Below are 20578 nucleotides of genomic sequence, written 5' to 3'. Positions count from 1 at the left end.
ATGTATATTTGGAAAGAAAACAGGACACAATTCCCCCTGCTGATATGTCATGCCATGGAATCCTGACTACTTGTTGAAAAACTATTTCCAATAAAAATGTGGGGTTTTTTTCCAAGGAAAGATGATGCTTTCTACAAAAAAAAAAAAAATTCTCAAAAATTAAACTCTAGTTTTAGCCAAAAACTTGAGACCAGCCTTCGGTGTAGTATTCAGACCAATACTACAAAACAATCACAGAAGTTTTAACCACCTGAGCTTGGTTATTTACAGTGGAAGGCAAGCTGCAATTCCTTGCTTTGATCTATTTGTTGGCTTCAGGATTACATTTCCCAACCTTGCTTTTTAATCACTGTAAACATCAGGAGTGAAGGAGTCAGTGGAGAGAAAATGGGCTACTGCTTCGTGGTTTTGATCAGCCTGGTCTTTGATGACTTCTCTTTCCCACTTTCAGTGCCTGAACCTTATATGTGACACCACCACATAGTCTCAGGCTCTGGGATCTGCATGTGGAGCTGTATTTTGCCGCCACATCTCCATTCCCAATCCTATCCCCATTCCATATCCCAGCAGACACAGCCCTGGGTCTGTCCCTGTTCCCAGATGGAGTGGGGCACGGTCCCACAGACATACATGATCCCTCAATCAACATTCCCTCACCAGCAAGCCTGGAAAATCACACTTGGCTTTACCAAAACCCCTCACCCGTGTGTTTATCCCTGCAGTGCTGGCAAACCCCTGAAGCCAAGGAGCCCAAAAACTGCTGATGGGAATTCCTGAAAGATATCCCAGCACCCTGGAGCAGAGCAGGGCGGCCCAAGCTGCCTTTAAATGAGATAACCCGGGGATAGCAGCAGCCTTTCTGCCACAGGATGGAGCTCAGTGCAGGCTGCAAAGCATTCCTAGGAAGCCTGATAAATACTCAAGCGTCTCTGTGTCGTTGATGTCCACACTGCAGCTCCTTGGTTGTTGCCATCAGCACCCATCTGGCAGCTCAGAAAACCTCCTTTACGTAGGTCTGAGTCCCATTGCAGAGCCTGCACCATCAGTGTGCCTCTGGGTAGATAAACTCCACAGTGACCAAAAAAAATCCTGTAGGGGAAGGTCTTGATCACGTCTGAAGAAAGTACAATACCCCAGAGAAAAGTGAGGGGGGAAAAAAAGAGCCGGTTTTTGTAAAAAGTTGCATGTGAAGAAAGAGCATGTGAACTCTGTGGCTTTGATTTTGTCCCACTTACTCTGTTCACCATCTCTACAAAGTGTTTCTCACACAGATGTGTATTTTTAACAACACTGAAAAGAACCTGCCAGAATTGGAAGCTCAAGCTAATGCCATGTAAGAGGTTAAATGGCATAGGAAGGATTTATTTGCTCTTTTTAAACCAAGAATGGACAAATTAGTATTAATGGGGCTGAACTTTCTGACTGTGAAATTTCACTAAATATAAATATTTAACACGAGAAATCCTCAGAGTTTCTCTTCTATCTGAGCACAACACACAACCAGAAACGGATTTACCGAAGGAGTTAAAAAAGTTTTCTGCAATAATGCAACAAATCACTCTATGTAACAAACACAGACACATTCTGTGGCAGTTTGGGGGGAAAAAAAAAAATCTTGATTTATTATATAGCATTTGGACAGTTGTGAAAGCAGATTTGCCAAAGATCAGAATAATCAACTCTTTCACCCAAGCAGTTTTTTTTACGGAAGAAAAAAGCACAGAATGGGCCTGAGCAAAATAAATAAAAATTCCACACTTTTAACCAAGAGAACCTTTTGCGTCATTCAGAAGTATTTACAGACATCCAGCATCTTTTATCATCAAAACGACACTCTGGCCTTCAAAATTGCAACCTTTTCTTACACTTTTGCTTACTGATGGCCTTTAAACTAGTGGGTATCTCAAACCTGAGGCACCTCTTCGTGCAGAGTCAAATGTAGGAACTTTTAAAGCTGCTCCTTGATATTTTTTCTCTTCCCCTGAAACATCCCTCTTTTGCTGAGCTATCAGCTATGAGCTTTAAAGGCAGCAGAACCCCACCATGAGTCATGGTAAGTAGTGTCTCAAACATCAGTTTTCGCTGCTTGAAAAGGCTTCTAATGCCAATATGGAAATTTTCCCACCTGGAAAGGGCTGACTGTTTTAATACAATTAAATACAGCCAGGAAGAGGGCTGCAAATGGAAACATATATCAGCCATTCATGGTATACAAGCCTCACTCAGCCCAGTAAAGGTATCAGTGTAGCATCCCTGCTCCCCATGCCTGTTTAATTAGCACACAATGAAGGCCACTGAACTTCCCTGCAAAAGGTGTTGCATACTTTGGACAAAAAAGAAAGGAGAAAAGAGGTTGCTTTTAAGTGCAATCCAAAAAAATAGCTCCTTGGCTAAATGGCACTTTTAATAAAGATGTTTCCAGTGTTTGTTTATTTATCAAAAAGCAGTGTTTCTCTCAGGTGTTTTGATTTTTATTTCTGTTCACAAGAAGGAGGGGAAAAAAGGGCTTTACTAAGCAAGTCTTTCAGTAAGACACCAGATGATGGATAGTCAAACACAGAGTCTCCTGTAAACACAGAGGTAACCAAAAGGTATGAACTGACTCATAATTGTGTCAACACAGGTCGCAGACCCTTGGTTTATTTCAGCCTTCCTGTTTTTCCCAGATTTCTTTTCACACTACACTATTTTTTTTAAGACACAGACTCTTTTCAGTACACCTTAGCGGGGTGCAAACGCACACACGTTTTTACACCCAGATGTGGGCAGCTACACACACATGCAGGCTGCACTGCCACAATCACAACAGCAGCATTTTCCACCCATTGCTTAGGGCTGCATTAAACTACACTGTGCAGCCCATGCTCAGCCTGAACCAAAAAGTCCATCCCACCCCTGCCTCAAGCCTTTCCCTGGAGGCTCTTGGGAAGCATCCAAAAAAGAGGAGTACAACAAAACCTCAACAGCCTGGAGCTCCAGCTCATGCAACACTCCAAGACTCGGTGTGATTTTCTTTTTAACCAAAGTGGCAAGACTCTGTCTGACCAAAAGTGCTGGGAGGTGAACAGGCAGCAAAGAGGTCTGTGAGGAGCAGAACCTGCCCATATTTGTCTTGGTCTCTAAACAAACTGAATTAGGCTGCAGCCTTTTCCTTGTACAAAGTTTAGAATCATAGAATCATGGTTTGGATTGGAAGGTTGGAAAGATCACCTAGTTCCAATCCCCCTGCTGTAGGCAGGGACCTTCCTCTAAAAACCCCATCCAACCTGGCCTTGGAGGAAAAAGCCTTTTTGGGGTCTCTGTTTCATTATTAGCACTGACTAGTGGGTTAAGAAATTGTTAGGGGAGGGTCTGATGGGCAGACACACCAAAAAGCTGAATTCCCTGCAAGTCACAGAGCAGTTCAGCTGATGGTCCAAGAAAGATTTTTCAGTACATTCCCTGATAAAATCACCTCTGGAAACACCTGAGATCTGAAACCCTGAGATCCTTTTAAATGACTTGCAGAAAATGAAGGGTTAAAGCCAGGGAAATGGTTCTTCCTTAGCAGAGGCAGTAAAAGAAGCAGTTTAAGGCCAGACTGCAACCACCAGAAATTGTTCCTGGGTGCCCAGAGCGAGGGATCTGCACATGAACAGATCCATCCTGAGCACCTCAGACCAACCACACACATGAAAACCACTTAATGCTATAGACCCATCCAAGGTGTGCCAGGTACCCTGTGTGAGCAAGGAGAAGTTCAGACAACTGTTTGTCTGGGATGTTTCAACCTCAGCTGGATCAGCTGAAAATGGTAGAGCCAGCAAGGGCAGATGACCTCACTGAGGCTTAGCAGTGCCTCATTCCCTGTGTAATCACATCCAGCTCAGCAGGAAAGCCACTCAATAAAAATCAGAGTCACAGAACAAGGATTTGGACCTTATTTCCCACTGTGGAAAAGTCAGCTGCTAAAATTCCCAGTCAACAGGTAATCATTGTCACGAAGCCAAATCCATCCAGAGATCACACAAGGGTCGGTTACTTCACCAAATCATTCATGCAAAAAATTCAAACCAAATTGCATTTAGGACAAAGCACACACACACACACACACACACACACAAAAGAGAAAAAAAAAAAGCCAGAAATAGCATTTCAGAAACTGAAATAATTGGCAGACTTAACTTTTTTGAGACCACTCTTTTTAGGATACTACACCTTCGTAAAGAGCAGCATTTTATCTGGAGCCATTTTCCCCCTGCAGAAACCAAGGCTGGTAGAACAACAGGGAGAATTCCTTTTGCAGATTACAATATATTAAGTCAGATTTGCTTTCAGCAGGTTCTGTACCTTCAGAAATTGGTCAGGGTTTGTGTGTTTGTCGAGTGACCATAAACTGGGGAAAACCTACACCCTCTTCCACTGCCTCCCCTCTTTTCTTTACCTCCTTTTAGCTCTGCAGCAGAAGATGAGAGGAGAAAATTTTACTGAAGGAGACCATGAAAAGACTTTCAAAACATTCCACATATTTTCTCTGCATAAACACGCTGTGAATTTCTAAGGTAAATAGTGCCAGGGCACTGTCACTCAGACCCCAGGAGTTCACCCAAGTTAGACAAATTATGCTGCCTGTTATCTCAGTTGTTACAGATTCTTGCCTTTCATTCATTCCTTGCCAGTGGCTGGATTTGATGTGTAGGGGAGAAAAGAAGCCTCAAATGCTGAAGTTAACCTTTTGTGGTGAGACCAGTAATGCTGGGCTTTCCAGAGGAGAATGCAGAAGGAGATAGCTGCTAGCCCTGTTTGCCAAGGCAGCAGCCAAAAACATGCTAAAATTTGGCAGGTATGAGCAGGAGAAAGGCAGTGCTACAAAAATGGCCATTGTAAGCTCTCTTCCAAATCTGCAGTGTTTGGCCCACACAGATAAAACAAATTAAGTAAAAAAAATTTGTATATGTCCTATAAAAACCTACATAAAGCAGTGTCATGGTTGTGGTTTGAATAGAGGATGGTGCTGCTGAGCCTGGCAGAGGTAGTGCCTGTTGCTTCAAACATCATATCCAGACTATAATTAATACTGACCTTCAACTACAATCAGCAAGTCTCATTTCCTCCCTGATAAAGAGCTCCTTATTAGAAGGGAATGCAGGATGTGATGGAGAGACCCATTTCTGAATGTCTTTTTACAGCCACAACGGTCCTGGTAGGTAGGTACTGAGTTTTATTTATGCAATACTTCCAAAGAAGGGAAAGGCTCTTACCTATGGTTCTTCGGAGATCTTCACACTGGCTAATGTGAGGGAATTTCAAGATTTCCTTCCACTTTTTGCTTTTGCCTTTGCGTTTCCCTCCACCCCCTGCAGAGAAAGAAACGTCAGGATTAGATTGCTTTAGGGGGCATAGTCACACCCAGAGTTCACCAGCCCAGTCACAGTTCTTATGGATACCAGTAATAATTAAAGATGAGACACAGGTAGATCCCTGGAAGTGTCCAAGGCCAGGTTGGATGGGGCTTGGAACAACCTGGGATAGTGGAAGATGTCCCTGCTCATGGCAGGGGAGTTGGAACATGATGAGCTTTAAGGTCCCTTCCAACCCCAGTCATTCTATGATTCTATGATACAGATAAATCTGAGCTTGTTTGGCCTTAACCAGACCAAGGAGGTGGCATCTGGCAGAAGATGAGATTGCTAAAAGTTGGGAGTCCAGGTTTGTGGCCCACCAGGTCCAGTTCAGATGACAGTGCTGAACCAAGCATCTCCAACATCACCTCTGCCCCAACCAACAGCCATTTCACACAAGTCAAATAATCTTGTAAAATTACAGCCCACACCTTTTCAATCTGGATATTCCCCTTCTGGGGGATTTTTTTTGCCTGACTCCATGGCAAAAGAAGTGCTGGAGACTGAAGACCAAAATTCAATTATCACCATCCCCCCTGCCTCCCATTACAGGTACTGCCAACATGGAATTACTGCTAGTGTTACACACTCTGGCCACTGCTGCTTCCACAGAACAGTGGGAGAAAATTAACATAATGGTCTCATGAGGAAAACATCTCTTATTGATTCTTTTCCCTCCTTCTCACTCCTCCAGATCTCCTGAACTGAACTGTTCTCAAGGTGCATGACCCAGCTGGCTTCCTCCAGCTCTGACTGAACGAGACCCTCAGCCTTTCCATGCTGATGAATCTCCCTCATCCATGTCTCTCCATAAACACCTCGCTGCAGGCACCCCTGGCATCTCTGGGCGCCACATCTGAGCTGCCCAGGGGGCTCTGACCAGCAAAGGTAGTGCTTCCAGTAAACCTCACTTTGCTCCTTGCTGGGACTATCCCCCTGGATGAGACAGCCCAGAGGCAGGCTGGGATTCTCCAAGTCTCTGTCTGTGCTGCAGTTCAGTCCCTGCACACAAAATCTGATTCACTTGAGTCTATTTTACATGCACTGGCACATCGAATGACTAATTCAGAGCTGAGTTAATTTTGTAGAGGGGCTGGCAGAGTCACAGTTGCAGACTGAGGATGTGTTAGGTCCCACATGACATTGCAGGCTAAATTAGGAGAGCATTGACTCAAAAGGCAGCAGACCACCACAGAGGAAACATGACCCTCAGAAAAAAATGCCAAGTACTGCACTCTGTAGGGCGTTCCTGATCACACAGAACCTTTGGCATAGGAGTGCTTCTTTTGCATGTCAGTTTTATTCCTTTGCTTTTGGTGGCCAATGGTTTTCCCATCACAGAGTCTGCCTTGAGTTATTTTAAAACTTCTTAATCACAGAAACTGATTGCATTTCTACAGTATGCAGTGTAGAGCAGATACCTGCACCAGCCATAAAGGAAGTAGCTTGTTTAGACAATCAGAAGTCTGAGACCCTTTCCAGGAATCAGACTCCAGCAAAGCACAGAGAGCTGTGACTGTCTCCACACTACATAGTATTATGCAACACAGATGTACCCTCTGGGTCTGTAATGAATTCTGCTCCCACCTCACCTCTTCAGTGCATCCCAAACACTGCTGGCTAAAGTAATTTCCTTTCCCATCCCTCTAGCCACAGCATCAGAGAGGCTGTCCTGCTCCCCTGCTCTTGCACGCTGAGGGTCTTAGGTACACAAGGTGCTGAGAAGCATTTTGTGGGCTGGGGTGAGCACTGTGATCATCTGTTCACCAATTCCTGAGGCACATGGCTCTGCTCTGGCTGCCAGTGACCACAGGGCTTGGATTCAGCAACCCAAAGGGTCCTCACTGACTTTCATCTCCCAAAAGCCCACTCTTGCAACTCTGCCCAGCAGCTCCTGCGTGCCAGGCTGCCACCTCTGCTCGTCCCTCTTCTCCCTCTCTTCTGGCAGTGCTGTGCCTGAGGCACCCCAGGACACGGTTGGCCCTCCAGCCTGCCAAGAACTCTTGTAAACTCTGAGTTCTGTGCATTGATGTCAAAGCTCCACAGGAATTAAATGAATTAAGTACATATTATCTAGCACTGGGGGAGGGATGGGAAGGAAGGGGAAAGCAAGGAGGGAAACTGCTGGACTGGTGTTAGATGAATGATCCCCCTTTGACAGTTACAGGGTTTGAATCTGGATTTCTGTATCCCTTCCTCAGGCTGTCAACTTCTAGAGTAGATCATCCCACCTCCATGTACAAACATGTGCCCCTTATTCCTGGTTGCTGCCTCTGCCACTGCAGGGACCTGCTCTGCTCTTCCCAAGGATCTGACAGACAGGGGTGCTGCAGCAGGACAGCCAGGAGCTCTCTGCTCTGGGGCTGTGCAGCTGCTTGGGCAGCAGTGCCTGCTCCAACAGTAATTCCAAACATTTCTGGACACAGGAGGCAGTGGGAGTGAGCCAGATGAAAGTATCCTTTAGGGTCCCTCTGCTCAACAGTGGTACATCTTCACCCACTGAAGGTGGAACCTTCCAGGCCCGAGCACTGGAGATTTCAGAGCACACCTGCTCCTCCAGCCACCCTCACAGAAGTCCTCACAAAATGGTTGCATCTTAGCACAGCATCAAGCAGTGCAGACCATTGCAAAACAGCCCTTGGCTCCAAGTGACAGCTCTGAGATCTGTGCAGGGGTGAAACGATCCCGCTAAGCCGGGCCAGAACACTTTTAAAATCCACTCGACGTAAAACATATATTGATATATTTACATCGGATGATGTATTTCCGACATTAAATTTCCATCAAAACCCGAGAAGGGCTCTGCGGTCCCCTGTTACAACCGTGATCGATACAGCCAGCGTGTTCTCTCCTCTTTTGTGGCCATCCTCCAAAAATAAGCAGCCCTGCCTGATGAATCATTTGCTCTTAGCTGAGCGTGAAGTAGCGTTGCTGCTTTGCCTGTGACGTCTCTATGTTAAAGATTCTGATCAAGTGCTTTAATCGACCTGACCTTTCCGCTCCCGCCTTCTCTCGCGGAGCCAGCAGGGTTTGCTGGCTCCAAACGTTCATTCTGGGGGGTTTGAAGGACATAATGAAGTGAGACAGCTGAGACAGAGTAAATTGTCTAGCAGAGCTAAAAGCTAAAAGGGGAGGTTTCTCTGAATAGGTCAGTCATTGTGCAGGTTGCAGAGGGAAGCTTTTCACACGTTGTCTTGATTGCTGCCTTCGCACCATCTATTCTGCCCTGGATTTGCAATCTTCAAGGCAGCTTCTCAGGGTAAGACTTGACAGCTGGGCCATGTATTAGATGTGAGTTCCATCATGTGGGGTTGGAGGGTCTGACTACTTTAAAATCTTGGTTTGTTGCTGATGATGAAAGGTGAGCTGCCAGCAAAAGCAGGAAATCTCAGCTCTGCTCCCTGGCAGGCACTTAACAACTCAGCATTTGCAAACTGAGGGTTGAAGCTAATTCTTCAGCATGTCAACCAGTCCTGCAGGAAACAAAAGCATTTGCTCTACATCTTACCTACTGAAAAATACATGGCTTTTTTCATATCATCTTGTGATGCCACATGGCAAATCTAGCTCTGATCTCTGCCTGCAAGGAGAGAGACATAACCAGAGGCACAAATGTAAAACATTTGCAAGCAGGAGCTACCCGTAGCCTAAAGTGCCTACTTTTTTTCCCCCTCCATTATTCATGATATACTTACTCTCCTAACAGTGAGAGGAGACAGGAAAATACCTGCACATTATTGAGCCTGTGAGATATTAAGTGGCTTGTCCAAAATTACATGAAAAATCAGAGAAAGAGGAAGGAGTTGAAGAAGAAGCTGAAGCAGCCAAGGTGCTGAGCCCTTTAATCCTGCTAAGGACAGCACCAAGCCATGCTCCTGCTCTGCTGATTGAAGATATTTCACAGCACACAATAAAACATATTGTTGGGTGAATTCATGCCTGTAGCATATTGCATTTGTGCCTCACACCACCATGCAAGGTGGCTTTTAAGCATGGCTGAGCTGGCTTCCTGCTATTGCTCTGTTCTTGCTCAAGTTGATAAGCCAGCATCACATCCCACACTGCCAGGCCTGGCTGACCCAAGGCAGCCTAAAATTTCAATGCCTCCAACTGTACTAACTGCAATCTAGTTAACCCAGTTTAGGTAAACTACCCACAAATCACTGGAGGATGACTACAGCTTGTGTCTTCTGTTTGGCAACAGTAGCCAGGTTGTCATCCAAGGCCTTCCCAACAAGAGTAGGGAGCTCTGTATGCTTGGAATGCAAGGCCTTGATTGCACAGCACGTGAAAGCAGTGAAACAAACTCCAAAAAATATTAAAAGCCAAAAAATCATGGTTAGCATCCCATTTTCACTCAAAAGATATCTGTGTTTCTTCTTCTCTTCCCCTCACCATGCTTCTTTTACTCACTCTCTCCCATCAAGGTGTTTATATATATATATATATAGGGTATATATGGAATTGCCATATTACATTAAGGTCTGTCCAGTACAGGACAGACCAAAGGCAGTTTCAGAGGAAGATCTTGGAAAGCTGCTTCTAAAGTATTTGAAAAGCAGGAATGTTCCTCTCCATCCTGTTAATTAGATATGGTTAACAAAACATGAAGATGTATTGCTTCCAAACAATTTCTTCTTCTTTTTAAGAATCTGTGTTACTTAAATTCAGGCCGTTCTCATGATCCTGGTAAATGCCCTGAACTGTTGGGTACCTGCATGCCTCATGTGGGTGGGAGTCCCAGAATTTAACCATGTATTTATGAAGGAAAAGAATACCAATTTTAATCTGCTTATTTTCTTACAGCGCCTCTTCCTAATGAGCCAGCATGAATAAAACTTGTCAGCCCATTGTTTTCCCCTAGGCATTTTTCATGTCTAACACATTTAGCCCCCAAGGCAAACAGTTTCACCCTTATTAGACCTGTTTCACATGGAAGTTCTCCCAGGTTCACTACTCTTCTTTCATATTAGTGCCACCTACACTCAGCTGCACTAGCAAATAATACCAGCTTGTTTTCAAAGAATTAAAATCAATGCTTGCTCTCTTCCCTCCATCCTGCCCTCCTCCTCTGGCAAAGCAGAAAAAAACCCCAAACCATGAACCCTGTTTTATTCTTACAAGATCTTAGATGACACTCCTGACCAACCTGTGCTTAAAACAAGCACTTACAAGACCCTCAGGAACCTCTTTATGGATCCCCTTCTATGTCAGCCCAAGGCAAATGAGAAGAGTACGAGGGCTGGATTTTCAAAAGCAGGTGGGTGTGCACCATCCACTGGGATGCAATGCCTCTGAGAGGCTCTCTTTTATAAGACACAACAAAAAGTCCATAACATGCCCTCAAAAGAGAATCATGTTACACAGCTCCTCTTATCGATGCCAATCTGCCTTTATCTCCCACAGCCTTTTTTTGAACACGGCTCCAAATAGTCCCAGACCACGATAAGAGTTTTGTGCCCATCTCCCCTGCTGTCACAGCGTGTTTGCTCATAAATCATCTGCATGTTCCTACAGATACCTCAGCCTGACAACCGCTGTGTAAAACATCCCATTGCTTTTTGGAAATGAACAGCAGATGTATTTCATGTTTAAGCCTTCAGAACCACAGAGAGGGGAATTTCATAAGCAAAAATGCAAGCTTCTCCCCAGCAGAGTCAGGCTGGCTTTGCAATCTGGCTACCAGAGAGAGGACCAGAGGGCAAAATATTTTGTATACAGCTGGCATCTAAAGTCCTATTAACATTGGCTTACAGAAGTCACTGTTCATAAACAAACACTTAATTGCAGGGATGTCTACCTATGATTTAAATAAGAGATCAAGTAGTGCTGTAAATACCGATAAATGGCTGAAACATAACTTTAACTACACATTTTATATGTTAATAATACTGTTAATAGTATGCTTTAATAACATCCACTGCCCTGAAGGGACAGAGGAAACTAAGGGATTAGTCTTTGAAGATTGATCCTCAGGGCTTAACTATCATATGTCAAGGCCATTTTGGTACCACTCTAGGAATATAAAAGAAGCCTTTACATAAGCTACCTTTATGTCTAGTCAGAGCACATTCAAAGGATCTTAACCAAACTGAAAAAACAGGCCTTTAATTTTTTCTGTTAGTCTCCAGTAGGCATCCCAGTCTGTGGCATTCTCCATACAACTCTGCCTTCATCCTCCCCTGGGATTCTTAATGCATATTTGAGATTACTCCAACAAGTTGTCTTTGGGTTTTTTGGGCCAGTTCACATATACTGGGTGTACAATTCACTGCTGCAGTTTGTTTGGTGATGTAATTTCCCTCAGTGCAACTTAGTTTTCCCCTGCACCTCTAGTTTGTCTATTATGGTGTCTCTCTCTTTTATGCTTTGTATTTAACTGTATTGTGTTTATCTGCAGCTGATGAGTGAGCAAGTAGAGATTGCTGGCTTTTACATCACAAACAAAAATAATCCAGGAGATACAAAGTATACTGAAGATTTACAATCTATTAAAAAAAACAAACAGTAAATCTTATAAAACCAGCTATTATCTAAAACAGTACATTAAGCGCAGCCCAAAATTTTAACTTCTTATTCTTGACCTCAAAGTAAACTACGCTCCTGGCACAAATCCAGGCAGTTTTGGTGTGTTTAGAATGCATTCCCATGTCTTGGGTATTCCAACAGGCTGTTCAGAAGAACTGAGGCTTCAAACTGAAAGTTGTCTGGATAATATTTGACGTTGTAGTTGGCAACAAGAATTGAAGAGACCATGCAGCAAGTGAATGTGGAGCCACTGTGCTCCCTTGGAAGCTGTTTCTGGATCTCTAAGCTCTCTTGGAGGAACATGCAGAGGCTATGATGTCTGAATCTGGGAAGCATTGATTTTGTCCATCAGTGGTGTAGCTGACAGAAAAAAATTGACTGCAACACTTCAGCATCAATGATTACTATGGGAGACCAACCTTTTGAACAGAGCTGTGGAGAATCAAGGTTATCACCCTTCTGAAAACACTGCAGCTCTCAGTGGAACCTTCCTCCAAACTGGAGCTGAGAGTCAGTATCTCAAAGTTCTACAAAAACTCTGATTTAAAGAAATTAAACCATTTCTTTGCGATAACATTTGAGTCATCTCAGTTCTTTAACGTCAAAACATTATCATGGAACACATCAAATAGAGTATTAAGATATTATATCGCTGGAACAGAGCAGGTATGGTAAATTGACACTCTTTACTTCATTAAAGTGATGTTTCTATAGTGTCAATAAGAAGTTAGAAAAATTAAATCTTTTTTTTTTCTTCTTTTAGGAAGACACTCCCTTGCAAACCCTTTAATTTTTGACAAAACTTCATTCTCCGAAAGGAAGATTCTTTTGTCAGAAATGTTCCCAACTGTCACACGCTTCGAAGTACATGAGAATTAAAGAAAGAACGTGGCCTCCCCATATCTGAATGTTTAAATTCTCACATTCCTTACCAGTTCCCTCGAATTAATTTGCACAGCTGTGAATTACACTGACTGTAGGAGACCTGCTTCCCATTCTTCCAAAGGAAGAATGCAAACCTGTGCTGCAGAAATCCTGCTTGAATAGGGCTCGATAACATCTTTGCAGGAAGGAACTCCTCTTTAAGCAGTGCCTTTTTAAATTTATGACCTGTTCCATGTATTTATTACCCTGTTTAGTAACATGTTTGCAAGCTGCCAACTGATGCCCCCCAAACCCAAACCTGCAAATGCAACTTGGGGTGCTCCTGTGCAGGGTCAGCAGTTGGAATTGATGATCCTTGTGGGTCCCTTCCAAGCCAGCATATTCCATGATTCCATGAACTCATCACCCACTTGCAGCCCGTGTAGGCTGCCCAGGAGTGTGTGTGGTGCCCTGGGTGTTCCTCAAACAACCCAAATATACTTAAGGTTGGTCCCTAAACCCAAAATACCTTGTAGGGATGTGGGGGTCCGAGTTGGACACTGAGATAAATTACAAGTCTCAGGAGGCTCTGCTGATCTGCTGCTCCATGTTGTGCAATTCTGACCTTTACCAACACAAGTGCACAACGGGCAGCATGAGACAGGCAGAAGGAACACACCAGGAAACCTCTCCTGCTACAGGCAAATATATGGGGCTCAGCTCTCCTGAACACTATGGTGCCATTTCCAGAGGAAAAACATGCAAAAACTCCAGAGCAGGGAACGATGCGGGTTCTGACTGTCCCTGTCAAAGAGCTGTGTGGGCTTTTTCTCCCACAAATAGTTCTGCAGTCTCTAAAATAAGAACTTAGCCTCTGTGTTCCTGACATTTGAGTTTTATAAGGAGTACTTCTGAGCTGTGGGGAGGAGATCCAGTTGGATGGGAGGTGAGAATTTGAGTGTTCCTATCAGCAGTCTGGAGCCAAGCTCTGAGAATTATGTTCTATTCTGGTTTTTTGCCCCCACACAAATGAACTTACCAACAAGGCTAAAGGAAAGACTTTTAGTTAAAGCCATGACAAATTAATTACTTGAGACAGGCTGTTTTATTAGGCCTGACTGATTTGTTGGTTCCACCAACTGGTAGAATCAGTAAAGCTTTGAGGTGCTCTGACAAGAACCCAGAAATACAGACGTGGTTTGCTTTCCATACATAAATCACAGCACACTCTCTCAGTTTTGATGGCTTATGTCTGAGCTGGGAAAACAGCTACCAGGAAAGTAAGAAAGAAATAGTGTAGAGTCTTGGTGAGAGAGACAGAAGAGCAGATCTCTCAAGTCCCTGAGTACTCAGCCCTGTTCTCTGGCAGGCAGACTGGCAGACTCCAGATGTTTAGGAATGCAACACACAGGTCTCAGCTCTAGAGCCTGATACAAAGGGATTCTGCAGACCCTTTGTGCTGCCTACACGTGCAAATATTCTACCAAATCCCTGCATTACCACAGTCTCTCCTTCCACATTTAATACCATCAGTGAAACAAGCCCTGCAAAGGTGCTGATGTGGGCACTTGAGAAGAAGGGCAGTGAGGAAATGTCTGGGCTGGGAACCTCCTCAGTAGATGTGTATGGGCTACACTGTTTTAGAGGAACTTCTCTTCTGTGACACTTCAGCCCTTTTGCTTCCAGAGTCAGCAAGGAAGAAAAGTACAGCATCATAATGTCTGTCAGAATGGGTCACTTTCTGCCTGGGATCAGGACCAGACACATCTTTCTTTACCACAAAAGCAGATAATGACCTGGCCCATCCTCCCTGCTCTCTATGGTCAGTAACTCATCAGATTCTGAGACATACACATAAAGCATAAATTAAACCCTACATATATGACAAGTCCTTCAAATATGCTGTAGAGGAAACCTGGAGAGGGATATGAAGCCCCCCTGAAATGCCTGGTTACAGCAAGAATTTGCCAGTTGCAGTGAGAGGTTGGCAGAGGGGAAAAGGTGCTGGTGCAGACTTTGACTGGGAGGGAAGAGATTCTACATGGATGCCAGGGAAAGGGTGTAAAGGCTGCACAGGACTGATATGAAAGCACATGGTCAGTTTTAGGGGGGACTTCCCCCTTACTTAGCTACAAAGCCTGTCTTTGGCCCCATCGTCTTGTCCAGCAACAAGGTACCAACAGTTGCTTTCTGTAGATGTTGCTGGCACGCCCTGATAAATCACTCTTGAAATCATAGAAAACACCATCCTCAAAAACTACTGACAGCCCAAGACATGATGGTAACAGTATTGTATGCGTCAGCATTTGGGATCATCACTGTAAAAGGTTACAGAAGGGATTCAGGTTAATGGAGGTAATCTGTGATTATCTGTTGCAACAGATTGCTCTGCCAGTGACTCACTCCTTCTGCCACAATATATTGTGGGCTGCAGCTGCAAATAGTGAGGAGGATGGAGCTGGCTCCCAAGCTAACTAAGACTGTGTCTGTTGTTCAGAGAAAGCCCTATAAGAGAGGGTGCCAAGCCACTGCAGGTGTGTGACAGCCTGGCAGAGCTCTGCTGAGGGGAGTGGGCTGTGACGGTGCACTACAGTCACTCATTCACGGGTGTTACTATAGCTACCAGTTGAAGGACTCAACACAAAAAGAAGTAAAAAAAAAAAAAAAAAAAGAAAATCAGGAGGTAGAAGACAAAAAACAAGGAAACTTGTTGTAAAGCAAAGGCAGAGGGTTCCTCTGGTTAGCTAATGAAGTGCTTCAAAAGCAGCGACTGAAAAATGAGGCTCGAAGGCCGCATGGCGTAAGCGTCAGATCATGCAAGCAGCTGGCCCGCTCTGCCTCGCCTCCCACCCACCCACCACGACCCCAGAGCTGGCACCTCTTAATAAACACAAAACAGAGTTTTGTGCCAGGGATGGATTAACTATTTCCTCATTGCTCACAAAGTCCTGCACTTCCACTGGCTCTCACCGCAGCCCTAGGGCCAGAATTAAAACAAGGTATTGATTTGGGCCATCAGCCCCCCGGGAGCAGTGTGGAAACAGGCCAGCAAGAACAATAATCCTGCCACCAGGGTCTCCAGGAGAGAGCAAAAGCTGGGTACTGTCATAGCTTGGAAGATGAAGAAAGAAGAAAACAGCACCATGAGCCAATCCCCCACCTCGCATTGGAAAGCCCCTGCCTCTGGCCTGGATGCCCAACGTAGCCCAAAGCACCAAAAGCAGCTGCAGCCAGGGACAGACACTTCTAATATGTACATAAATCTAAATAAATGTATAATTCCTGCTCCCATGCTCCCCTGACAGCCAGTTGTTCCCTTTGCTTGCTGTTATCGTCACTCAGAGATTAATGTCACTGCCTGGGACGGCTTATTAGCCATTTTTATTACAAAGCATATACATTTGGCTGGTGGTGGGCAAAAGCTAAGCCTTTGAGTAAATAAAATACTAGGACAGCTCGCAGGGAATGACAGAGAACAGATATCTGCGGGGTCTTTACCCTGGCTCTGAAAGCCAACAATGGCAGGAGGTCAGAGATCAGCGGTTTAATTGTCCAGCGAATTAATGGTGACGAACGTCTGTTTCCCCTCTTGTTACAACTGACACCAGATATTTCAGAGAAAGCAGAAGGACACTTGGCTACAAAGGAATGTTTTGATGGCTGGAGCTGAGACTGTTGCCAGTCCCAGCCTGTCAGGTCAAACGAAGTCACCGTAGCAAACTGCTGCTGACTCCAGCACAAACCAGAACCCTCTGGGCCTGGCCAAGCAGCCACAGATTATTCTCGCTTTGGAAAGAAAGATTGTTGGCTTATATTTAAAAAAAAAACCACCTCAGATCCAGATCTTTGAATATACAAGCATAAAAAAATAAAATAAAATTGGAAGAGTGTGAATTGCACCATAAAAATCAACCTGAGCTTGTTTCCTCCCATTCGGAAGAAAACCTGAATGCAATAGGAAAAAAAAAACAAACACCAAAACCAAAACAAAAACTCCCCAAACAAACAAAAGCCCAGCCAAACAAAAACACCCCCAAACCAGAACATATTACAGAAGCAAAATTTTTCTTTACATTTCCCCTCCCCAGAAAGCATCCCTCTGTTATTGTCCTGTACAACCCCGGTTCAGCAACGCATCTCTGAGTGGAAGGTGCCACAATGGGAAGAGTAACGAAACCAGGAAATACAAGGGGACCACTTTCATCCAGTTAGTGACATTTTGTGACGCTGGCTAATTCTTTTCTACTGAAACAACTCCTTCCACAGTCAAGAATCAGGTCTGCTTATTTACTTTCTGCTTGTTGCTCAATCTCACTTCAATTCAGATTTTCATGTGTAGCTGTAGGAACAAGGATGAAAGCTTCCCTTTGTTTTAAGGTGTTTATGTTAGTTTTGAGCTGTTGTGAAAGAGACTGAAGGGTACATCTTTCCCATTCATCCAAATATATGTGAACCCCTCTGGTGTCTAATTTAAGTTTTGTAAACAAGGAAAAAGTACTTTTTGAATACTAAAAAATACAGTATCAACCTACCAGTCAGTTTCTGAGAACCATAAAGTCACTTCTTATGTCATAAGTCACTCCCCTCCTTATGGGACATGCTGATACCTTTAATTAATAGTGGTAATATATAACTCTGACAACAAGGACGTGTAACATTGCATTAGGAGACTAAAGTGTAAGTATTCTTTCAGCAGTGTTTTCCACAGAGGTCATGATGACCAGGGAACAGACACGCTGGTTTTCAAGCAAATCTATGTGCTCAGTCTCTGACTGAGCTAATTATAATGGTGCCTTGAGCATTGCTGTCTTTAAGTGTCTGCCAGCATGTCCCTAACAAACCACCAGGTTCATGTTTTTCCAGCCCAGACGGAAAAGTCTGGTTATCAGGTCAGAGTCAATTCCACCTCTGAGGCCAATGCACTTCCATCCCACATGGATCCAGCCTGCTGAGCTTCATTAACAAAGGAGAAGTTAGGGACAAGCCACCACTGAACAGGATATTTGTTTGCTTCTCGCTTCTACCACTCATCAGTGCCCAGGGGACAAAGGCTGCTGGGTCTGTGGGGCTAAAAAATGTGAGCATGGTCTGATCTGCATGTGGGCATGTGCCCACCTGGCATCCACCAGACAGACAAGAGCTGAACAAATCTACAAGGCAGACACAGTCTCTGCTGGAAGAAACCATTTCTGTCCAGGTGTTTTATGAAATCCATATTTTGGGTTGTTACTATCATTCCTTTTAAGGTGTCAGGGAAGAAAAAAGAAATCCAGCCATTGCTTTAGATGGTATTCTGATTTTTAAACTCACGAGAGCAAAACCCCAAGCAACTACCCAGAAAATCCAAGCCTCCTTATCTCATCCAGCTCCCCCCATGACGCAGCAAACGCTGATCTTCATGTCTAAGCATCTAAGCCCAGGTGGCACATGTACTATTTTAGCACCTCTGGGGACCACTCTGGGAGATAATGTAATTAATATTATCTTGGTGATGGCTATTTACCACATCCCACTGGGAAACTGCAAGCTGTGCTTATGGAACTTGAAGCCAGTTAATGCCCACTTCCTACCAGTTTCAGGTGTCTCCTAATTTAAAGATACATTTACAGACAAAACAGGTCAGCAACTCTTCCCAGTAAGCCAAACAGTATCTTAATCACTTGTGTTTAATAGGAAACAAATGACTGAGCACTGATAAAGGTCACCATTATGCTTTTGAGGAAAAGAAAAGTGACTGCAGAACAATCTGATAACGGGAGAATTTGCTTCCTGCGTAACTCAATATTTATAAACCCTCTCTGTAAGGGGGCAAAAAAGGAAATAATTTCAGCTGGCTGAAGGTAACATTCCAAATGATGTTTTAAGACGACAACACAAACAGGACCCCAGCTGAAAACAGTGCTCATGGGAGAGATATGGAGGAACAAGAGGAGGCAGGAAGCCCGGAGCCCCGGCTGCCCTCCGCTTCTGGGCACAGGCTCGCCAGCTGCCCGTGGGCATGCATGGACCTTGCCCAGCACAGAGCCTTGTTCAGCCTCTCCCACAGCAACAGGGGGCATGGGGTGCCAGCAGGGGGAAGCAGAATTGTCCTGGTGGTGCTTTCCACCCTCAGTGGAATGACTGGAGTTAACAACCTCCAGCAAACATACAAGTGGCCCATATACACGAAGACACGGGGGTTTTTCCAAGCTGAAGGTTCACCTTTCACAGAATCCTAGTGTCACAGAATATATCAAGCTGGAAGGGACCCACAAGGATCACAGAGTCCAGCTCCTGGCCCTGCACAAGCCCATCCCCAGGAGTCACACCATGTCCCTGAGAGCATCATCCAAACCCTCCTGGAGCTCTGGCAGCCTTGGGGTTGTGCCCACTGCCCTGGGGAGCCTGGGCAGTGCCCAACCAACCTCTGGGGGGGAAGAACCTTTTTCCAATATCCAACCTAAACACCCCTGACACAACTTCAAGTTATTCCCTCAGCTCCTGTCACTGGTCAGTCTTACCATAGCAGGAATTTCAGTTATTTTCCATGCTTTTCTATATTTAATCCTCTTGAAATGCAGGCAATGATTGCCCTACAGCCTGACCAGTGTCTCAAGAGCAGAACTAGTTCTCAACCACAACAGCCTCGAGCCCAGCTATGTCAAGCACCTACAATTTCAGCTGATTTCTTTGGGAACCACACATGCCAGCAAGCCCTTCAGCAAGGCCCTTGAGAGAGGGGGAGAAAAGGACCCTAACTGAAGAGTCCCCTCTGCACAAAATTATAAATGCAGGGTGTTTCTGGAGAAGCACTGTTTCCCAAGCCTTCCTGGTAAGGAAGTTTTTCATGGGAGAATAACATGGGAGATGTGGAAGAGTGCTTACAGTGATAGCAAAAATAAATATAAAATATTTGTATTTTATGCCAAAAAAGGCAGTGTTCTCAATTATTAAAAAAAGAAATGTTTATCTCCCAGAAGTAGAGAAACAAAGATAGGGGAAAGAAAAACAGTAGAAGGTACATCTACTTTGTTTCACATTTTCCACGTTAGTAGATGACAAAGTGGTTTGCACTTTGCTGCCTTGGCTTCAGATATCAAAATATTTCAGCGTTGCTTTTAAAGTATATTAATAAAAATAATAAAACCAACACATCTCTTAGCTTTTCAGCAGTGCCCTCTACTTAAAGACCTAAAAGCACTTTTGCAAACAAAAATAGCAAAAGCTTTTCCAGCTCAAAGATGAATTTTGCCCTCACATAAAATAGCATGACTTTTACAGTCCTGTTGAGACACTCCACATGTGCAACTGGGAAAAGAAGTTATCACATGCAGCTTAAATGCACGGCTTTAATTAAAAAAAACAAACCCAAAACAACAACAACAAAAAAATAAATAAAACCAGACCCATTCTTCTTGGTAATTTTTCCAGTTGATATTGTCAGAGGACCTAAGAAAATTAGGGTTGCTAGATGCTGGAGGGAAAAGCATTCTGCAATTTCTCTTAACTCTGAGTGTTTTAAGCAGCCCAGCTCCGGAGAGAGGGAGCACAGGGTGTTGCTGGGTGCACCATGCACATACAGGTGTGGTGTGGATCCCCTCCACCAACTCCAAATGGCAGCTCAGGGGGCTGCACATCACCTTCCTGTTGTTGAGGGAACAAGCAGCTGGAGAGAGCAAAAAGAGCTGCTGAGAAAAGGCCGACACCCCCCCTTCACCAGACACCAGAGAACCCAATGGCACCAACATTTCACTGCTTCCACTGCTCACAGGACAATTAGCATTTGCTTTTCTGCAGTGCCTGGAGGCCAAAAAATTCAGGACCTC

The 20578-nt window shown here is 44.4% G+C and overlaps 1 protein-coding gene across 3 annotated transcripts in view; it reads right to left on the bottom strand.

Annotated features, from left to right (window-relative positions):
- Positions 1-20578, bottom strand: part of GRK5 (G protein-coupled receptor kinase 5) — a 153772-nt gene that overhangs the window by 83938 nt on the left and 49256 nt on the right. For 2 of the 3 annotated variants that reach the window (XR_007906768.1, XM_051800384.1), the window contains exon 2: positions 5241-5336. Coding sequence is in view for 1 of the 3 variants with exons in the window: in XM_051800384.1 (XP_051656344.1) it covers positions 5241-5336 (96 nt within the window). In the remaining 2 variants the exon portion in view is untranslated. Of the gene's footprint in view, positions 1-5240; positions 5337-20578 lie in introns of those variants that run through there. The other variant, XM_051800386.1, reaches the window with a different exon arrangement.

This window comes from Manacus candei, unplaced genomic scaffold (genome assembly GCF_025592945.1).
Source record: "Manacus candei isolate 608988 ecotype Guabito, Panama unplaced genomic scaffold, ASM2559294v1 h1tg000050l, whole genome shotgun sequence".
NCBI lineage: Eukaryota > Metazoa > Chordata > Aves > Passeriformes > Pipridae > Manacus > Manacus candei.
Note: the sequence above shows the minus strand (reverse complement) of the source record. Positions and strands in the feature narration are given on the sequence as shown.